The sequence below is a fragment of the Bos taurus genome, chromosome 24 (assembly GCF_002263795.3).
Source record: "Bos taurus isolate L1 Dominette 01449 registration number 42190680 breed Hereford chromosome 24, ARS-UCD2.0, whole genome shotgun sequence".
NCBI lineage: Eukaryota > Metazoa > Chordata > Mammalia > Artiodactyla > Bovidae > Bos > Bos taurus.
In genome coordinates, this window is record NC_037351.1 from 53,571,911 (window position 1) to 53,591,769 (window position 19,859).

The 19,859-nt window shown below is 45.0% G+C and overlaps 1 protein-coding gene across 1 annotated transcript in view; it reads right to left on the reverse strand.

Moving 5' to 3' along the window:
* Positions 1 to 8,791: 8,791 nt before the first annotated feature.
* MBD2 (methyl-CpG binding domain protein 2) overlaps positions 8,792 to 19,859 on the reverse strand; it is a 67,753-nt gene continuing 56,685 nt past the window's right edge. Inside the window, exons 4-7 of the mRNA XM_024984565.2 lie at positions 18,365 to 18,455; positions 16,916 to 17,093; positions 11,988 to 12,126; positions 8,792 to 9,263 (exon numbers count right to left, since the gene is read on the reverse strand). Coding sequence (XP_024840333.1) covers positions 12,000 to 12,126; positions 16,916 to 17,093; positions 18,365 to 18,455 — 396 coding nt within the window. The 3' untranslated portion in view covers positions 8,792 to 9,263; positions 11,988 to 11,999. The remainder of the gene's footprint in view (positions 9,264 to 11,987; positions 12,127 to 16,915; positions 17,094 to 18,364; positions 18,456 to 19,859) is intronic.

Genomic DNA, 19,859 nt, shown 5'->3' on the forward strand with positions numbered 1-19,859 from the left:
CTCTCCTAGAGCTTCCAGACAAAATCCCAGACCAGCCAGCACCTCCATTTCAACCGGTAAGACTCTGAGCAAAGAACCAGCTTGTCACACTGTCCCAGGATTCCTGACCCACAGAACCATGATGTCTGAGCTCATGAAGGGTTTTAGTTGGGAGTATCCTCAGGTAGGGTGTGTAGACTGAGGGCCAGAGGTCATCTGAGGAGTCAGACCTGGTCCAAAAGAATAGAAGCCCACTGTAAACGTGACCAAGAACATCAGATCATCTAAGAGGGACAACCAGTCCATCCTAAAGGAGATCAGTCCTGGGTGTTCATGGGAAGGACTGATGCTGAACCTGAAACTCCAATACTTTGGCCACCTGATGCGAAGAGCTGACTCACTGGAAAAGCCCCCATGCTGGGAAAGGTTGAAGGTGGGAGGAGAAGGGGACGGCAGAGGATGAGATGGTTGGATGGCATCACTGACTCGCTGGGCATGAGTTTGAGTAAACTCCGGGAGTTGCTGATGGACAGGGAGGCCTGGCATGCTGCAGTCCATGAGGTCACAAAGAGTCGGACATGACTGAGCGACTGAACTGAACTGAACTGAAGAGGTATATAAGATCTGGCAGCAACAGCAAAATGGAACAGAACTAGAAAGACAAGAGGCCTACAGAGCAGATAGATGTCACTGTAGGAAACCAGACAGGGCTTCACAAAAGCCTACATATGATTGGCAGCATATGAAACCACGAGAATGAGAAAGAAAACTGGCTGGGGCTTCCAGCGATTAGCTGAATATTAGTGCTCAAAGCTGAGTCTAAAGTCTGGGTGTGCCATGGCTGATTCATGTGCATGTATGGCAAAACCACCACAATACTGAAGCACAAAGGTGGTACCAATACATCTGTTAATGGCCACTGGATTAGCCGAACTTCTCTGTCTGCCCTACAGCACATGTTTAAATAAACAAAAGAGGTTTTCCCTTTTCATTTGAGGATATGAGCCAAGACTGCTATAGACATTTGAATTAATAAACGAGTACTAAGTGGACGTGTTTGTGAGAGGGTACATTTCTTTGTTGTCACATTTATTTCTTCCCCAAATGTCCTCTGAGATATCTCTGTGCCAGGCAGGAATCTCCTCAAGTGTTTCCAGTTATTCTCCATTGTTTAACCCTCACTCATATTTCCTCTTTTCTCTCTATTGGTCTTTCAGGATATGGTGAGGGAGCCTACCAGACCTCACTTTTTAAAATTAATCTTTATTGGAGTACAATTGCTTTACAACGTTGTGTTAGTTTCTACCGTACAGCAAAGTGAAGATATACGTACACATATTTCCCCTCCTTTCTGAATTTCCTTCCCATTTAGGTCACCACGGAGCACTGAATCGAGTTCCCTGTGCTGCACAGCAGATTCTCATTCATTGCCTACTTTATACACAGTATCAGTAATGTAAATATGCCAATCCCTATCTTTCATCCCACCCCTCCTGTCCCCGCTTATTAATAGTCCATATGTTTGTTCTCTACATTGTGGGATTTCATTAAAAGAAAAAAAAATTAGAAGAACAAAGATAGTGACTATTCCCTGAATGAATTTAAAGTTCCAGGAAAGTTGAGTATGTTTTTGACTCTCTGAGTAATACTGCACTTCCCCTCTGCAGTGTCAAGTATTTTTAGGGTTAGGTGACTAATCCATCCTACAGCAGCTTCTGATAAACTAAAATCTGGCCTGTTCCAAAGAGTCACAGTGTTATTTTTTAAAAATAACAGTCATAGCTGTAAGCTTGTGGTTTTCTCATTTACAGCATTTTATCAAGTGACTCTACATTTTGCCAGGAGACAGAGGAAAGAAAGGCTTTAAAATAAGGCATTCAGTCTCATCATAAATAGAATTTCTACCAAGTTGCTATTCATATCTTTAAGTTTCCAAATGTTTCTATTTTCACACAACTGGCTATTGTTGAGTCCAAGGCCCTTGAGTATAAGTCATGCTGTGAGCAACAAGGCACTGACGGCTGGCCCCCAACCTCCCCCGCTCACACACACAAGTCCTCACCTTGGTTCTCTCTAGGTTCAAGAGGTATCTGTCTGGTCACCAAAATTCAAGATAACTACCCCCCAGAGCAGATTCCAATCTCAAAAAAAATCCCCAGGGTGTGTTTAGAGGAAAGGGATTGTTACCATCTATGAAATACAGGCCACATACCAGGCATGTGAAATGTATTTCCCTACTGAGAACTGTTTTACAGAAGCTGTGGATACTAACCCAGGAGAAGAGTACATTGTCACAAAGCTTTGTATTTGATGGCAAGAGATTCCCAGGCTCCTCAACTCCAGGGTACGTGAACCCCAGATGAGGAGTCCTGAACTGGAGTACTGGTCTCAAACCTCTTTTAATAAGAAGAATTTAATAATAAACCCTTTTAATAAGCCTGAAATAGTGCAACTCGGACTGGGACTTGAACTCATGGGCTGGGACTCGAACCCATGGGCCGGGACTCGAACCCACGGGCCGGGACTCGAACCCACGGGCCAGGACTCGAACCCAGCCAAAATCCAGACTGGGATTTGAAGCCACTGTCTTCTGAATGAGATCACACCCCTGATCTCAGGACTTAAGTTCAGGTTCGTTAAGTCTCCTGGCAGAAAGAATTCAGTGTGAGACAAAGTGTAAGAAGTGTAATTTGTAGAGAGATCCACATTCCATAGACAGTGCGGTTTGTCTCAACAGGTGAGAATGGCCTTGGGAGAAACACACTCCATCCACAGACAGAGTGCAGGCCATCTCAGAAGGCAAGAGTTCCAGAACATGGGCTGGTTAGTTTTTCTGAGCTGGGTAACTTCACAGGCTAATGAGCAGGAGGACTGTTCCAACTATTCCGGGGGACGGGCAGGGATTTTTAGGAATTGGGCCACGGTCCACTTTTTGGCCTTTTATGATCAGCCTCAGAATGGTCAAGGCGCAGGTGGGTGTGTCATTTAGACACTGACGTATTACAATAAGCGTATAATGAGGTTCAAGGTCCTCTGGAAGTCACATCTTCTGTCATCTTGGACCTAGTTGGTTCTAACCAGTTTATGTGGTATCCTCAAGGGCTATATGTCATTCTTTCAGAGGTTGTGGCCTGCCCCCTTCCCTCCTGTTTCAAGCCCTTTAAAAAGCATAAGCTCTCAATTTATAGATGTTTACTCACAAATTATATACATGTACTACTCTGATAATATTCAGTTCTTCACTCAGTCGTGTCCGACTCTGCGACCACATGAACTGCTGCACGCCAGGCTTCCCTGTCCATCACCAACTCGTGGAGCTTGCTCAAACTCATGTCTATACTCTGATAATATGTCTTTAATTACTCAAAAATTAAAATCTCAAAAAGATCAGATGGAAACAGCCATGCGGGACCCTATGGAGCCTTCCTGGAAGAGACCCCTCCCCCGTATCCCCTGCTGCAGCTCCTCTCTGAAGGATCTAGATAATAGTATCTGATGCATATTTCCTGAGTTTTTCAGATGCTAAAGCCACCACCCAGTGGAAGAAATTAACTACTTAATGATCATGAGCACATAGAGCCCAGATCTACCGGAGCCTAAGGACTGATAACGCTAACCCCTGTGACACAGTCCTGTTAGCTCTGCCAACCAGTCAGAGAACTGTGCACAAGCTGATCACGCGCCCTGGGACATTGCCTTTGAAAATGCTTTGCTGAAACCCACGAGGCATTTGGGTGTTCTGAACACCAGCTCTTCTGGACGACTTGCTTGGCGCCTGCAATAAACGCTGCACTTTGCTTCACCACAACCCAATGTCAACAGATTGGCTTTACTGCCCATGGGTGTGAACGTTGGTTCGGTAACATGCCCACCCCCAGTGAACGCTTATACACAAGCCCTAGAGGCGAGCGTCCCACTTTGCAGCCCCTTCCCCGGGCCCTGCAGTCCAGCTGCATCTCGACGCTGGACTTTTCACAGCAGCAAGCTCAGGAAGCAAAACACTGAAAGTGCTACAGCAGAAGGGAAATGCTAATCCCCTCAGATAAAAATAACTCCCAACATTGTGAGACCGAGAAGCTGCACCCTTTCCACCTCTTATAGAAGATAAATAATAAGTCAAGATTTCTCAGCCGAAGAATTCAATGGAAAAGCTTTGACTGTTCGTGTGAAAAGAACCAAGCTTCCCCTGAAGAGCCACTCTGCCCTGTTTAAGTTTTCAGGCCACAGTCGTGCTGTACTTGATAAACCAGGCTGTTCTGTTCTCTGTCAGAGAGAGAAAGGCACCTTCAGATGTGAGTGGGGAAGAGTGTTGAAAGGCTGCGTAGCGTTCTAAAAGCAGATCTCTTTCTTCATCTGCTCCCTCTCTGCACCTCACCGGCTTGCGTAAGTCGTTTAACTAGTCTGCTTCTTAAGACTGCTTGACTCTTAAACTGGGGATAGTAGCATGTGTATATGACGTGGTTTATTTGTGCTTTGCAATTCAAACGTGACATTAATGGAGGTAAACCTGTTCCGAACATCATAAATACTGCTCTATAAATGAAAGGAAACAAAAACTTGTGTCCTCCTGCCATAAAAACCAAAGCCAAGTAATTAAGAGAGTCACTTATATGGACTCTTCTGGAATGGCTCAGCTGGGAAAGAATCTGCCTGCAATGTAGACGACCTGGGTTCAGTCTCCGGGTCGGGAAGATCCCCTGGAGAAGGAAATGACTACCCACTCCAGTATTCTTGCCTGGAGAATTCCATGGACAGCGGAGCCTGGCAGGCTACAGTCCATGGGATTTGCAGAGTCAGACACAGAGCAACTAACACTTTCACTTTTATGGGCCCTTCTGGAAAAATCAGTATGCAACTTGAAATTTTCAAGTCCACCCCAGGGACTTCCCTGGTGGGTCCGGTGGTGGACAGTCTGCCTACCAATGCAGGGGACACGGGTTCGATCCCTGGCCCTGGAGGATTCCACTGCCTCAGGCAGCTGAGCCCACGTGCCACAACTCCTGAAGGGAAGGCCAGGCTCCGGAACGAGGGGAGTCACTGCAGCGAGAAGGCTGAGCACCGCAACACAGAGTAGCCCCTACTCACCACAGTTAAGAGAAAGCCCACACACAGCAGTGAAGACCCAGGACAGCCAAATAAAAAAATAAATAGAAAAACAAACAAAAAAACACCTCCTTAAAAAAAATAAAGTCCACCCCAGACCTTTCAGATAGGCAGGTTTGATAAGTCATTGCTGCAATTCGCAATCCCGTAGCTAATCCCGTTCTGACGGATGTGACGGCTCCACCTGTGTAGCCACTGAGGCAGATTTCACACTGGGGTCATATATGCAACCCAGCCGTGAAGGCGGGCAGGACAAGGGAGTTGTGACAGTCCCAGTGGAGGACCAGAGGCTATGGCCTCACAAGGTCCAGCGTGGCCACCACCTGATTCTGAGAACCCTTCCAGCTCTTTCTGCTCGCTAGACACGCCGGCCGAATGCTGAGCCAGCGTCTCAGTAACGACGGCAAGCAGGGTCACTGGATAAGCTTGAAAGCTTTGGGACCCTAACCCCAGTCCGCCGGCCCGCCCCGTGTCCGTGAAACACAGGTCCGAGATTCCTCCATAGATTAAGTCACTGAAGATGACTTACACAAACATTTTTAAAGCTTCGAAATTTATTGCTGTACATTTTCGCATAGCATTGACTATGGAAATACTAATAGTGCAAATATTTATTTTGGACTTTGTAGCATTTGAGGGATCATAAAGCTTTTTGACATCTTTCGCAATCATTAACAAAGATCTACATAGTTCAACTTCAGAAATTCAAACAAGTCATCTTATATTCAAAGAGATTACATAATGCTTTCTTGATCTCCTCTCTAGGACAAAAAAAAAAAAAACTACCCCGGAAGCCAGCAGGGGCATTCCTTTCCATGGTAACACAGACGTCTTGCAGGACTTTTCCAACTGCAAGACTCAGTGTTCACAGATTCATTCAACAAGTATTTACTGACACACTGTTCTGTGCCAGGCACTGACCTGGGCTCTGGGGACACAAACATGGAAAGATGCAGTCTCTGCTTCACGGTGCTTACAGTCTTAAAGTAGAAACAGACATGCAAACAAATTTACAATAAAGTGCTTCCGTGGAGGTATTTACAAAGTGCAGTAGGAGTCTGGAAGAGAGGAAAAGCACATCTGCCTGGAGGGGATGAAGGACAGCTTCACAGAGGAGGTAGACACTGAGCTGCGACGGGACCAGTGCTCGAGAACCGGCCGTGCAGGCAGGTAGGCAGAGGGGACGACAGGGACAAAGACACAGGGGCCCAAGCGGCACTTCGAAGGAGCAGGTGGTGCGGTTTTCCTTGAGCTGAAGGTGCAGCGGGGACAGTGGCAGGATGAGCTAGACAAGCAGGCGGCTATCAGATCCTGAAGAGCCTTTTGATCATTCGTCCGTCTACTCAATGCACCCATACGGGGTGCTTACTGTGTGCCAGGCACTAGGCTAAGCGCTGGGATTATAACAGGGAACAAGGCAGACACATCCTGGCTCTCAAAGAGCTTACATTCTAAGATAGACAGACCAAACAAAAGTCAACAAATAAATAAAATACAGACTTAGAAGATTTCTACAAAGGAAATGAACAGAGTGCCAAGGTGGAAAATAGAGTATTGGGGGTATTTATAAAGTGGAGGGTAGTTAGGGTTATCAGCAAATGACTCTGGGAAGCTGACACCTGCAGAGCCCGCCACGACACACCAGGTACTGTGCTAACACGTGACAAACAGCATCTCATTTAGTCCTCACGACGACTCTATGAGGTAGGTATTATTACTATTTCACTGAGGAGGAACAGGCTCAAAGACACTGGGGAAACCTGCCAAGTCACACAAATGGCAAAAGGAGGGTTCAAACACAGGTGCTCTCCATCTCCAAGTGCTCACTAGGTGGGATTCCAAACCGCGTACACAAGACAAGGGGGGATTCTGAGCAGGGACACGGTGAGATCACAGATGCTTCCAGGACCATTACTGATGCCTCCATGGAGGAGGAAAAGGCCGGATGGAGGGAAAGGGGACAGGTGGAAAGCAGAAGGTGCCGAGTGCAGAGGAGAGGAGGGGGGCTGCATGAAGGCGGTGGTTGTGGGAATGGGGAAGACACGCACGGTGACATGTTTGTTTATTGATAAATAGATACGAGAAAGGCGGTTAGTAATGCTAACAGGACTGACGGGTGTTGGCAGCAAGGACAAGAGGGGCCTCTGGGATCACTCCTGGGTGTCTGCCTCGGCGGCGGGATCAGATGATCTGCTATCCCCTGAGTTAAGGGATGCAAGCTGTGGAAGGCTGGGGAAATAAGATGATGAATGTACTTTTGGACATGTCCTGTGGGCGCACTGCGAACACATGGGCTTATGGTTCTCAGCTGGACACCATGGAATGGCTTTCGAACCTTGTTCTCTACCTGAGCAACGCACAGAATAACAAAAATCAACATTTTGTATGTGGGTACATTGTGGTTTTCCTTTGAATACAAAAGTTGCTTATAAAAGCATGTATGTCTTGGTTGGGCTGCTTTGTGAAATGAACCCATGATGGCCAAGGTGAAGTTACCCCAAGCTTAATGACAAATGAAGACTCATGGACTTAGAGGAGTCTAAGAAAAGCCTTCGGGCATTCAGTCTAACTAGTCGTGATAGCTTTTAAAAAGAATCAATACTAGCTTCCCACTGTCACCCCAACTGAGGACAGTCAGAAGGGCCTAGGGCAGGGAGCCTCTGCCACCTGTCTTCCCAGAGTCTACAAGTACCTTTACTTATTTGCCAGCAGAAGTACTCTGAGGAAATTGGTGGCCTCAGGCCCAAAGATCAAAGTTGAATGTGAATCAGGAATTCCAAGAAGGTATCATCTATGCAGTCTGGCGTAAGGTCCCGAGAAACAGCAGCTCAAACCTAGCCAGTCACACTGCTTTCACCATTTCCTTTTCTTTCCTCAAGAACTGGAAGGGTGCTGAGGATACTAATTTAAAAACACACACACACACACAGGTGACATTTATAGGCAACTGGTCACATCCTTGATCACATCATTCTGCATCTAATTTTAAAAGAACTCAGAGTTAAGAAGTGCATAAGCCCTTCCTATAGAAAGATATTATTTTTGCTCTTTTTTTCTCAAAATGTACTTAAATTTGCTTAGTTCCATTTCTTGGCATCAGATTACCTTTTTTGTTTTTTAAAACTCATTTCTTAATGCTGTGCCAGTTTGAGCAATTAGATATCAAGGAATTCAAGAAGTAATGAAGTTAATGCTTATGAGTTTCAACAGGAAAAAAAAAAAATGTTAAGACTTTGGAGGCTGGGTCGTAATTAGAAAGCGTTACAATCTGGTTCATTTAGCAAGTCTGCCCAGAATGCTGCCTCTCTCTGTGACAAAGGGTCTCACCTGCACCTGTTAACTCTGTAAGCCAGTAGACATTGGAAAATACAAAATGTTCTCAAAAAACAGTCACAGACTTCCAGCAACATCTGAAGGGCACGTGTGTACCTAACTCACACCAGAGGGAAGAAAATGCCTTATTTTTATAGAGGTAACAAAAGTACTCGTTACAGGCAAGGGAAAATAAAAATTACCCACACTACATGACAACTTAGAATTCTGAGCACAATTCTCATGATATTCAGAGGCATATTGCAAACGTATGAACTATTTCCCACCACCTTCATTTCAAACTTAAGGCCCAGGGAAGACAGCTGAATGTCAATCAGAAATCCTAAGAAGGGACTATGCATGGTGTGTGCTCCTTAACAGAAAGAATTCCAATCAGTCTGTGAATATAATCATTTATTTGTCTTTACAGTGATGATGGAAGAATGTACAGGTGTCCTCTTTCAATAAAGTATAAAAATCTGTTTATATACAGTGAAGTCACAATAAGCGCTCATTGGGAAATTTATTTGGTACTCCTGATCTGTTCATATTAAAATTGGGGGGAGAACAAGTATTTCATGGAAGTGCTACATTTCCAGTAGATTGCACCTGGCATCAAAAGCTCAGCTTCATTTTAAGGGTCCTGCTCGATATTACAAAAAGACTAATTTTAAGTCCTGGGACTCAAAATAAACATCATTTTTGAATAATAGATATATACATCAAAAATACATCTAAAAAGGCATTGGTTAGTGCTATTAAAAAGCTCTATGTGCTCAGGTACATTTTTTTCTTACACGCAAAACCCAGTGGAAACGTTTTTGCTCAATTCTAGGAGTTTGCTCTCGGGGAAAGTCGGTCAAAGTTACCTGCAAGAAAAAAAACAAACAGACTTAAGTAATTCAATGATTTCTCAGGTGAGGTCAGCAAAACTTGGAAAAGCAGTGAGAGATCAAATTTCAGGTAGAATAGGATTTTTAAAGCCTTGATAGTATTTAGTTACAGCACTTTGTACATAAAAAGGACTCAACAGCTCCCCTCATTGTTTCAACTTTTTTAATTCTGAAAGAATCTTCACTTCATTTTCAAAGAAATCTTATGGACCCTTTTGTATACTTATGAAAATATTTCTATCATTAAGTAAATCAGCATAAAATGGGAAATCACAGAGCATACAAATGAAAAAAAAATCATAAGATATAGCCAAATCCAAACATATTGAGAAAATTTAGGAAGATTTCTACTAACAATGATTTATTTTATTTCACCATAATTTATTTTACTTCAGAGAATTTATAGATAGAAACACAGTGAAGTCTTATTACTACTTAACTTGGATGAAATTATATTGTACAACTGCCAATTCAATTATTTATGTATTTGATACTCATCTCAATTATAGCTTTAAATCTTAACACTTTTTGTTTTTATAATTATCTTCTTGCAATCACTCCTAAAATGTTCAGCAACCTGGGCCCTCTTCTTGAGTGTAAAATCTTAAGCAACACAGCAAACCTCAACCTGTTACTGACGGGCTGCTTGTGTGTGCGCGCGCATGTGTGTGCACATGCATATGTGTGCATGCATGTGTGTGGTGTGTACATGTGTGTGCATGTGTGTGTGCGTGTGTACATGTGTGTGCATGTGCATGGGTGTGCGTGTGTACGTGTGTGCGTGTGTACATGTGTGTACACGTGTGTGCATGTGCATGGGTGTGCGTGTGCTTGTGTGTGTGTGCAGTCACAAGCTGTGTCCAACTCTTGCGACCCATGGACTTTGTGTGTGAGTATAAAACATCCTGCTAAGAAGGACCATTAGAAAGACCAGCCCTGTCATAATGCAATGAACATACCTAAACAGAACTGCGTGGTACAGAGTGCTGCATGTTACCAGGCATTTGAACATGGCCATGCCCCACCTTTAGTCAAGCTAAGTCCTACCTATTCCACAGTTAATTATGAACCCCTAATTAAGTCATGTGGCCGTGCTCTGGTTTATTAAACACTCTAGGTGTACGTGGAGCTAAATTAATGATTTAGGTAAATTTAGTTTTGATAATTAAGATGTACTTCTAAATCTTCTATAACCCAAAAGTCTAATGGCCTGGTCTAATGCCATTCTCCAGTTTAGAATATGATATATATAATACCAATTTCTCCCTACCCAACATGCTGACGTGTTGGCTATTTTTTAAATGTATATTAACACTTTGATCACTCAGCATTAATTAGTTTGTTTTCCACGTTAACCACCTTTGTGCCAGGCAATGAGCGATGCGCCCTTTATCTGAGCCAAGTACCTAGTCCCTACAACACAAGGTCGCTTACATGAACCAGGGGGCTGCCTTGACAGGGGGTTGACTTTGTCAACCTGCAAAGTAATCTGCAACGTAGGCAAAGGTCTAGTAAAACCTCAACGACAGTACCCTTGATTTTTCCTACATTGTTTTCAGGGGAAAAGTCTGGAAAACAATTAAAAGCTCTGAAGAAGAGGGCTTTCTTGGAATCAGTTCTCAGATTTCCACACTGCGCTGAAGTCTTTGGATAAAAAAAAATACACTTTCAGACTTCCGCCTGAGAGACTTTACACATACAAAGTGTGCTCATCACAGTCCAGAAAACACACCCCTATTGGAACGGCAGACAAGATTCAGCGTCAACACAGCATCATCCTGTCCTCGATACGGAAACCAAAAGCAAACTACTTAAAATAGCACCAAACTGGATTTAAATGGTGCTGCACGGTCAGGAGACTGTGTGGCCAGAGGTCACTGCTGCCGCTGACCAGGTTAATGTAAAAGTTGTCATTATTACCTGATTTCTGTGCCACTGTGGCCTAAGCCACTCTGAATTAAGACAAAAGCACTGAATGGAAGGAAAGACTGAGTGAACAGTGAACTCCTCCCGGCGTGCGACACCTCCAGTCTACCCCTGTCCCAAACAGGACCCTCCCCACCACCCAGCGGGCTCCCGTAAAAACCCTGGGCTTGGTCATCCGTCCCACTCTCCCACCCTCCTATCAGTCAGTCACCTGGTCAAGTCGATTCTACCTCCAAATACATCTCAGATTGGCTTTTCCATTTCTCTCTGCATCCCCGACACCAAGACCCTCATGAAGCCACCGTCACCTCTTGCTAAGCTACAAGCTCCTAACTTGGTCTCCCTGCATCAAGTCTGTGCTACAGAGATCAGAGAAGGAGGGGAAAGGGAGGGGTTTTTGCCTACTCTGTGACCATACTTTTATGTAGGGGACAAGAGACCCCTTCACCCCAGAAAGCGACCGTGGCGGAGGCGACGGCTGCTTCACCTCCTGCAGCACCTCCCTGGCAGAGTCCTTTCCTTCCTCCTCTGCTTTGCTCCAGTGACAAAGAGCCCAGGACCCTCTCAAGCAGCCGCAGGGGGGTGAACATTTTCACATCATGAGAAGAAAAGGATGCACTCTGCTATGGTCCTTAAATACAAAGGGGGCCCGACAACAGCAGTGCACAGGATACACAGTGGAGCAGGCTTTGCAGGCGCCGCTGAAGCTGGCTGCAAGGGCAAGAGCAAGGAAACAAAAGCCCGGAGTGCCCCAGCGTCCCGGCGTTGCTGTACCTGATGCCAGTCTTAGGCGTCATCTCCACTGTCCACTTCAAGGTCCACGGCCTCCGCGTCAGCAGCTCGTGACAAGATGTCTGCCATCAGCGCCTCTTCCAATTTCTTACGTACTTGCTGTACTCGCTCTTCCTGTTTCCTTTGTAAAAACAAGAGTAAAAAGACACTAACAGTTTGGCCAGTGTTGGAACAATGATGCTGCCGACGACGTGGTTTATCTTTACTCCAAAGTCAGGAAAATTCCTCAGAAACACACACTTCCTTCTCCTTAGACTTTGCAAAAGCGGCCTCTAACCCTCACAAAAACCAGGTCTCGTGGGAGATGAGCTTTGCCCAAAAAGGGGGACATTCGGACAGGAAGGGAAACCCTCATCTCACAGAGAATTCTGGCAGGAGGAGGTTTCTTTCAGGGACCTTTTCTTCAACTTCAAAAACTTCAAATATGTGAAGGTTCAGGGTTATTCCTATAAGGGATAATGTGAAATAAAAGTGGGAAATGATATCGGAAAATAGGAAGGAAAAGAGATGTGCTGGGTGAAGCACTGAGAAGGGCGGAGGAGGTGGAGGCGAGATGGGCCAGTTCAGCCGCTGCCTCTGGTGGCATCGGGGAGGGTAGTCGGAGCTCTCCCCTGGGTCCGCAGCCTGCTGACCACAGGCCGTCACAGAGGAGCCAAGAGCACACGACCCTGTGCACCAAGGGCGGAGGAGGAGCGGACCCTTGAGCTGAGCCGAGTAAGTGAAGAACACGCAAGGTCCTCTGGGTCCTGGGGACTCTCAGGGAACCTCCAAAGTGAGAGTTAAAAACACCACATCACACAGAAGAGGCAGAACCATGACATGAAGAACGGAGCGCACCAATGGTATCACATTTCATCCTTAAAAAGCAGGAAAAAAAATGGAGAACAGCTACCTGACAGGGCAAGGAGAGATTCCTAAAACAGTTCCAGCAAACCAAGATGGCAAACAGAAACTCACCTCCAGAACCCAGTGGGGAGGCAATGGTTGAAGAAACAGGAGAGAAGGGACAAGTGTGGAAGTCAAAGGCTTGGAAAAGAAGCAAGAAAGGAACAGAGGCAAAGGCCCAGGTGGGAGGGCGAGCCTTGACTAGAAACAGGACGAGTCGCCTCCAGAGGCCGCAGGAAAGGTTGGGGGATGGATACAGACTGGAGGGGGAGCAGCCCCGGGATGAGGAAGAGACACAGCAAGGGATCTCGAGGGCTCTGCTGAAGGAAGAAGTGCCAGTTTCTCCATCCATCGTTGAGGAAGACAAATCACGGCACTGCCCCACACCAGGGCAAGCAGAAGGGTAGAGGGGTGATGTTCCAGAAGACTCCACTAAGATGCCCTGGGCATTTGCCCCTTGGGTCCTCAACCAGCTGTGAAGTCACGTTTGCCACAGTCTCATCCCCACGTCTCTTTATCTCAGTAGTCTATGTCCAAGGTAAGCGAAATTAACATGTTGTGTAACCACAAAAACTTTAGATATCATCTTTACCAAACTCTAAAAACAGCACTAAGAGATAAAAGGTTTAGACTTCCACCTTTTAAATGAATTTTTGAAAAGAGGGAAGCAACCACTGAGTCAAGCTCTGCAGCCTCGATCATATTCACAGAAACTAGAGTTGAAGAGATTTTTTTTAAGAGATGTTTTGATCCCTGGTAGCTCAGATGGTAAAGAATCTGCTTGCAATGCAAGAGACTCATATTCGATCCCTGGGTTGGGAAGATGCCCTGGAGAAGAGAATAGGTACCCACTCCAGGATTCTTACCTGGAAAATTACATGGACAGAGGAGCCTGACCGGCTACAGTCCATGGGGTCGCAAAGAGTTGGACACAATTGAGCATCTACCACTTCCGTTTTTACAGTCTTTATTGCAAGTGTTACAATACTGTTTCTGTCTTGTGTTTTGGCCCTGAGGCACGTGGGATCTTAGCTCTTGGACTAGGGATCAAACCCGCACTCCTTGCGTTGGAAGGTGAAGACATAACCACTGCACCGCCAGGGAAGTCCCTGGAGTTCAACAGATTTTCACACAGTGGAGCAGAGTCATGAAAAACAGGATGTTTATTTCTTACAGTCAGTCTTAACATCTGGCTCAGTAACTCCAGGCTTATGATAAATGGCGTTATCGGTCATGGGCAATCTCTCATGCCTCATACCAGAGTGTCTGCACAGCCCCCCTAGCATCACCCCATCGGGAAGATGAAGGAAATGGGAAGAAGAGCGCTTCTGGCTGGAGAAGTGATCTGAAAATCTGACACTGGCCACCGCTGCTCTGCTGTCTTGAGCGCTGCTTCCCCCATTTATGAAAACTGAAAGTAAAGCCTCTGCCGGATGTGGCGAGCAGGACTCTAACACAGCCCCAGGATGTCCCCACGGGCCCCTGGTCACATCCCAGGCAGAATTCTCTCCCCTTAAGGGCAGGAAGGACTTAGGAACACGTGATGGGATGTCATTCTATGATCAGGTTACTAATAGCTGACCCTGAGTTAATCGAAAGAGATTATCGTAGAGGGCCTGACCTAATAAGAAAGAAGAGGCTTTCAAAGGGGCTGGGCTCTTCTAGAAAGCAGCAGGAGAGGGAATGTGAAGGGAGCCACGGGGCAAGGAGCTGCTGGCAGCTTCAAGCTGCCACTGAGAACAGCCAACAAGAGAAGAGGGGCTTCATCCCTACTAGAAAGACACGAACTCTGCAATAAGCTTAGGAGGAGCCCAGGCTCCAGAAGGCCACGCAGTTCTGCAGACACTCAGATTTCAACTGTGTAAGACCCGGGGCAGGGAATCCAGTCATGCCCACCCGGACTTCCGACCTACAGAACTTAGAGCTACGAACAGCTATTGCTTTAAACGGCGAGGTTTGTGAGAACTTATCACTGGGTATCAGAAAACAAATACGCCTATGAATGAAAATAGTTATCAAGCTGGCTGAAAAAAAACATGTGCTCAATGTTGAGATCCTTAGTTGAAGGTTTAACACAAACACATTATTGGTGACACAACTGGAGAAAAGTGATAATTCCACTTGCAGTCGTTTATTTTGAATATGTACTAATTGGAGAAGAAATGTTTGGCTTGATGATTTGTTATGACAATGCAATCAAATGGACAATCGGTCAGACGAGTTTACCCTAAAAGAAAAGCATCCAAATCCGGCTTGGCTGGAGAAGTATACCTGAAAATCTGACACTGGCCACCACGTCTCTTCTGTCTTGAGTGAGGCTTCCCACATTTATGAAAACCGAGTAAAGCCTCCGCCAGATGTGTTAAGCAGGATTCTAACACAGCCCCAAGATGTCCCCATGGGGCCCTGTCATCAGAAGACCTCAGTCAACACCCTCAGGGACCTAGCAGGACCCGGGCTGATGAACTGGGCACTCATTCCAGGACAGAGGGGGGCTAGCCTCCTGAGTAATTTCCTTCCTCAAGGGTAGGAACAGTCCAAAGAGCAAGCTGATTCCTTTCCTTGATTTCACACTTTTTTAAAAAAAAAAAAGAAGAATAACACTGATCATAAATTCCACATCATCAAGGCATCCGAATGCAACTGTGAACTGCTCTACATCTTTGCAAAAAGAACTACTTTAAAATCCAGGGAAGGCCTTCCAATTATAAACCTGGCTAGACACAGGCATTTAACAACAGTCTCATACCAACTTTCACGGAATTAGGAAAAAAACAAAAAAACAAATGTAATACGTATTTTTTGAAATTCAGAAGTGTCATCTGCTGGCTTGGTCTAGGAACAGTAAAGCTTTCGGGTTTACATTCAGAGGACAGAAATAATGAAGTACACATCCTGTCCTGTTCTTAAAGGAAATACAGCATAGTACACAATCATTCTGGGCTTCCCTGGTGGCTCCGTGGTAAAGATCCACTTGCAGTGCAGGAGACAGCCCGCAATGTAGGGGACACGGGTTTGATCCCGGGGTTGGGAAGATCCCCTGGAGGAGGACATGGTAACCCACTCCAGTGTTCTTGCCTGGAGAATCCCATGGACAGAGGAGCCTGGCCAGCTACAGTCCATGGGGTCACAAGAGCTGGACACGACTTAGCGACTAAACCACCACCAAACTACAATCATTCTAAAGAATAATACTGAAATCCATAAATCCCATGTAAGAATTTCTTTGTGGTTTTAGTATCTGGAATAGTTCTGTTTCTCCTGAGCAATGGCTTGCTTATACTCCTTGGGCATTATCTATCTGAGAGATACGGTTCCCCTTCATAATCTGCTGCTATAAACCTAATTCGCGGCCCAGCCGTAGAAAGAGTAAAAGATGTTAATGGATGCAGCTTGTGTCTGCTTCTCATTCTTGGCTGTTTTACATAATAGCTTTACCTTTTGCTTTGTCTTTCTTCTCATTTGCTTCTCATCTGGCTTCACTTGATGTATGTACATATGTGTCTCACTGTGTGTGTGTGTGTGTGTGTGTGTGTGTGTGTGTCTCTTCAGAGCCACCTTAAACCTTTACTTGAAACAAAGTGAAGTAGAGATAAATAAATCTCTAAATTGAGTTTATGTGAGATCAATAAAATCAAGATAAGTAAACTGAACTTTGAAAACACAACTGAACTCAAAGCAGCACAGCAATGATCTGCTACTGCAGACAGCAATCAGAACAGGCATAAGTGAATGCACGGACTCTTCAGAGCAGAAAGGCAGAACCCAGATTGCATAAGATACTGCAAAAATCATGTGGAGAGAGTACGACTGCTCTGTCCTTCGGGGATAATCAGGATGATACACCTTATACAATGCTACCTTTTCCAGCATGCATTTGTTTTAAAACATCCTGTATCATCTGTTTTACGCCAGCTTTGCCAAGAAGGGTCATCACTTACTAGGACTGGCACTGAACCTAACAAGCAATAAAAAACGTATCAAGTGTAGGAGACAAGTTTTTTGAAGTCATGTTCTGCTCTCACCTAATGTCTTCATCTGTGACAATGAAAGCCTTGCAGAGGGGTTGAGATGTGTTCAGCCAGACAGCGGGGTTCTTTTCCACAGCAGCAGAGACTTGCCCTGTGATGGGTGCAGAGCTTGTGTGCAAAGCACTGGCGACAGCAGATAAAAGGGTCTCATCGTTACTACCCGGACCAACTCCTGCAATCAGAAACATGCATCAGTTCCAGGACGTTTCTAGCTGTGCTGAGCAAACCTTGTGGAGCCTAAAACAACTGATTATCTTTATATTCATCTGAGATCAGCTATTTAAAACTGACAAGCCAAAGCAGCAAAAGATAACAGCACATTTACTTAGTTATCAAGAACAAAGAATTAACATTAAGGAAATAGTAACCAAATACTTGAGTATTTTAATAAAACTTAAACAGAATTTAAAAATACATTTCCAGGGTATTAAACGTCTTAAAAAGTTGGCTACATTTCCTCATGCAAGGTCAATTATTCTTAATGATCTAAGTCCCTTCTAAAGTCATCTTACATTCAAATATCCCTATTAATGTGTCCCTAGGGTCCTGGAACGTTTTCCCTGTAGCTTGCCATGTCTCAACATTTCTTTCTTGTGCAGGGATTTCAAAGGAAAAGCCAATGCAAGTAGGCTGTACCTACACCTTTAACAGCTTTTTCAACTAACAAAATACCCACATGAATAGGATTAGTAACTGTACCCCTGACTGCACGTTAGGAGGCTGGAACCACAGCTACGTGTAAGTTCACTGCTTCTCATCTGAAACTTGTTAGACCAGCTAAAGCAATCATTTCCAAGGGCACAGAGCGATAAGACACTACTCTAACCAGGAATTAGGAGGGTTTGCAACGTATCAAGATTTGGAAGCCAAAGTTGTAACACTCAAAAACTAATGCTTCTCTAGAACTTGGAGTGAACGTGTGACACCACGAGGCATGCCAGCAGCTGAGTTCTCCACCCCGGATCCCGCTCACTCCTGTTACTGGACCCATGGGCATCTGAGGCTTGCAGCAGCAGGTCACGGAGGGAGAGACAGGATTAGAGATGCTGGCTGTTCTTTTGATAAGAGGAAGGGAGAAAAAAGCAAGTGCTGGGGCCTGATGTGGCTTCGAGCAGGAAGCTGGGGATGGTCTGCCACTTAGGCTGCATTTGGGTCTAAACACGTAACATGGATTAATTTACATGACGAGCCTAATTAACCTCAAGCCAAAAGGTACACACAGAAAAAAAAGTTAGGTAAGACACCGCCCGGAAGCGTTCTGCAACCTACAAAGTGTTTCAGGCACACTGCCTCTGGGTTTACTAAAACCCAAGGGGAGCATCACCCAGCGAGGCAAACAGTCCCCACAGCAAAGACCTGTCACCCTCATCACGTCTGCCTCCACTGCCTCCGACACAGAGCCTGGCACGCAGCAGGGACTGCTCAACTGAACTCGGAGAATACCTTGAAGACCTTTAGGGAGTTCCATGGTTTTTATAATTTGTTCTGTTACATCTGATGCACTAAGTCCTTGTAGCCTCTTCTCCCAGAAAAGCTGTAAGGCAAAACATCACTGTTAATAGATACATTCTCGGGACAAGAAAGCAGTGCATCGATGCTGCTGGATAATGAAATTGAAATCGTATCAGTAGTTCCCTAGTGTCCCCATTTTTTTTTTTTTTCCTTACAAAGAGCTAAATGATACTTCAAACATGACTTCAACACATCATAATTCTTTCAAGTTATATGACTCAAAAAACTTTGCTTTGTCATTCTAGGCAGCCTATTCACTTGTTACATCTGATAGATTGTTATGTGCTATGCATGAGATACAGTCCTAAATAGATAACAGTCCTTTGGAAGACATAAGGTATCTTCCAAAGAGTATTAACTTGAGTTCTTCAAAGTTTCATTTGGCATGAAAATTTAATGTTACAATTTATCAGGAAAAGGAAAAACTGTATTATGTAATACCTCTTTATCCAAAAGCGTTAGGGAAACAATTTCTCCACCTATGTGATTTTTCTAAGACACAGAAGTTTAGCCCTTTGGCCTACTTTAAGGGGAACAAACGCCATTTTTTATGGAAACTTTTCTAAAATGTTTTGCATACTTCCCTGCTTTTTAAACAGGATGCCACATTCATGAGTGCCTCTCCTTCCATGGTACAGAGCCTGGGTCTCCTCAGTCACTAGGTGCCCCAGGGCATCATTCTGGCATCAGTGAACACGCTGAAGACTCTTCCTACCCCATGGGTCTAGCGAGATATGCAACTGCTTGTTCATACACTGAGCAGGCCAGGACAGTTCTACTGCTTGATGTTAAATCCCTTCTACACTTAATTCTCTCTCCTAGTCGGCTACTGTGTGCGTGCTTGCTCTATCACTTCAGTTGTGTCCTTCGCTTTGCAACCCTATGGACTGTAGCCCGCCAGGCTCCTCTGTCCATGGTTCTCTCTAGGCAAGAATACTGGAGAGGGTTGCCATGCCCTTCTCCAGGGAATCTTCCCAACCCAGGGATAGAACTTGTGTCTTTTATGTCTCCTGAAGTGGCAGAACTCTTTACTGGGGAAGCCCAGTTGGGTATTACTCGTCATTAATGTCATTCATCCATATGAATGTATTTACTGAGCTCCTACTATGTGCTCTACTTGGCCTGTGAATGCAACAGTGGATAAGATAGAGAGTGTCTTTGTCCTCAAGCCTCATCTCTTTTCTACTCTGTTTCATATTTACTGCAGTCCAAAAAGCAGATAAAGGAATTCCTTAGGAATTTGATAAATCTGTCTTTAATCCTGGATACCCAGGGGCCTGTCATATAGTAAATATTGAAAAAATATTTGTGTGAATGACTGATGTGGGAATAAACGGGCTCAGAGTCAGGATCCTGAGGGACACATGCACCCAAGTTGAAACCCCAGCTATAGACATATGACCTTGGACCAGTTCTGTAACCTCAG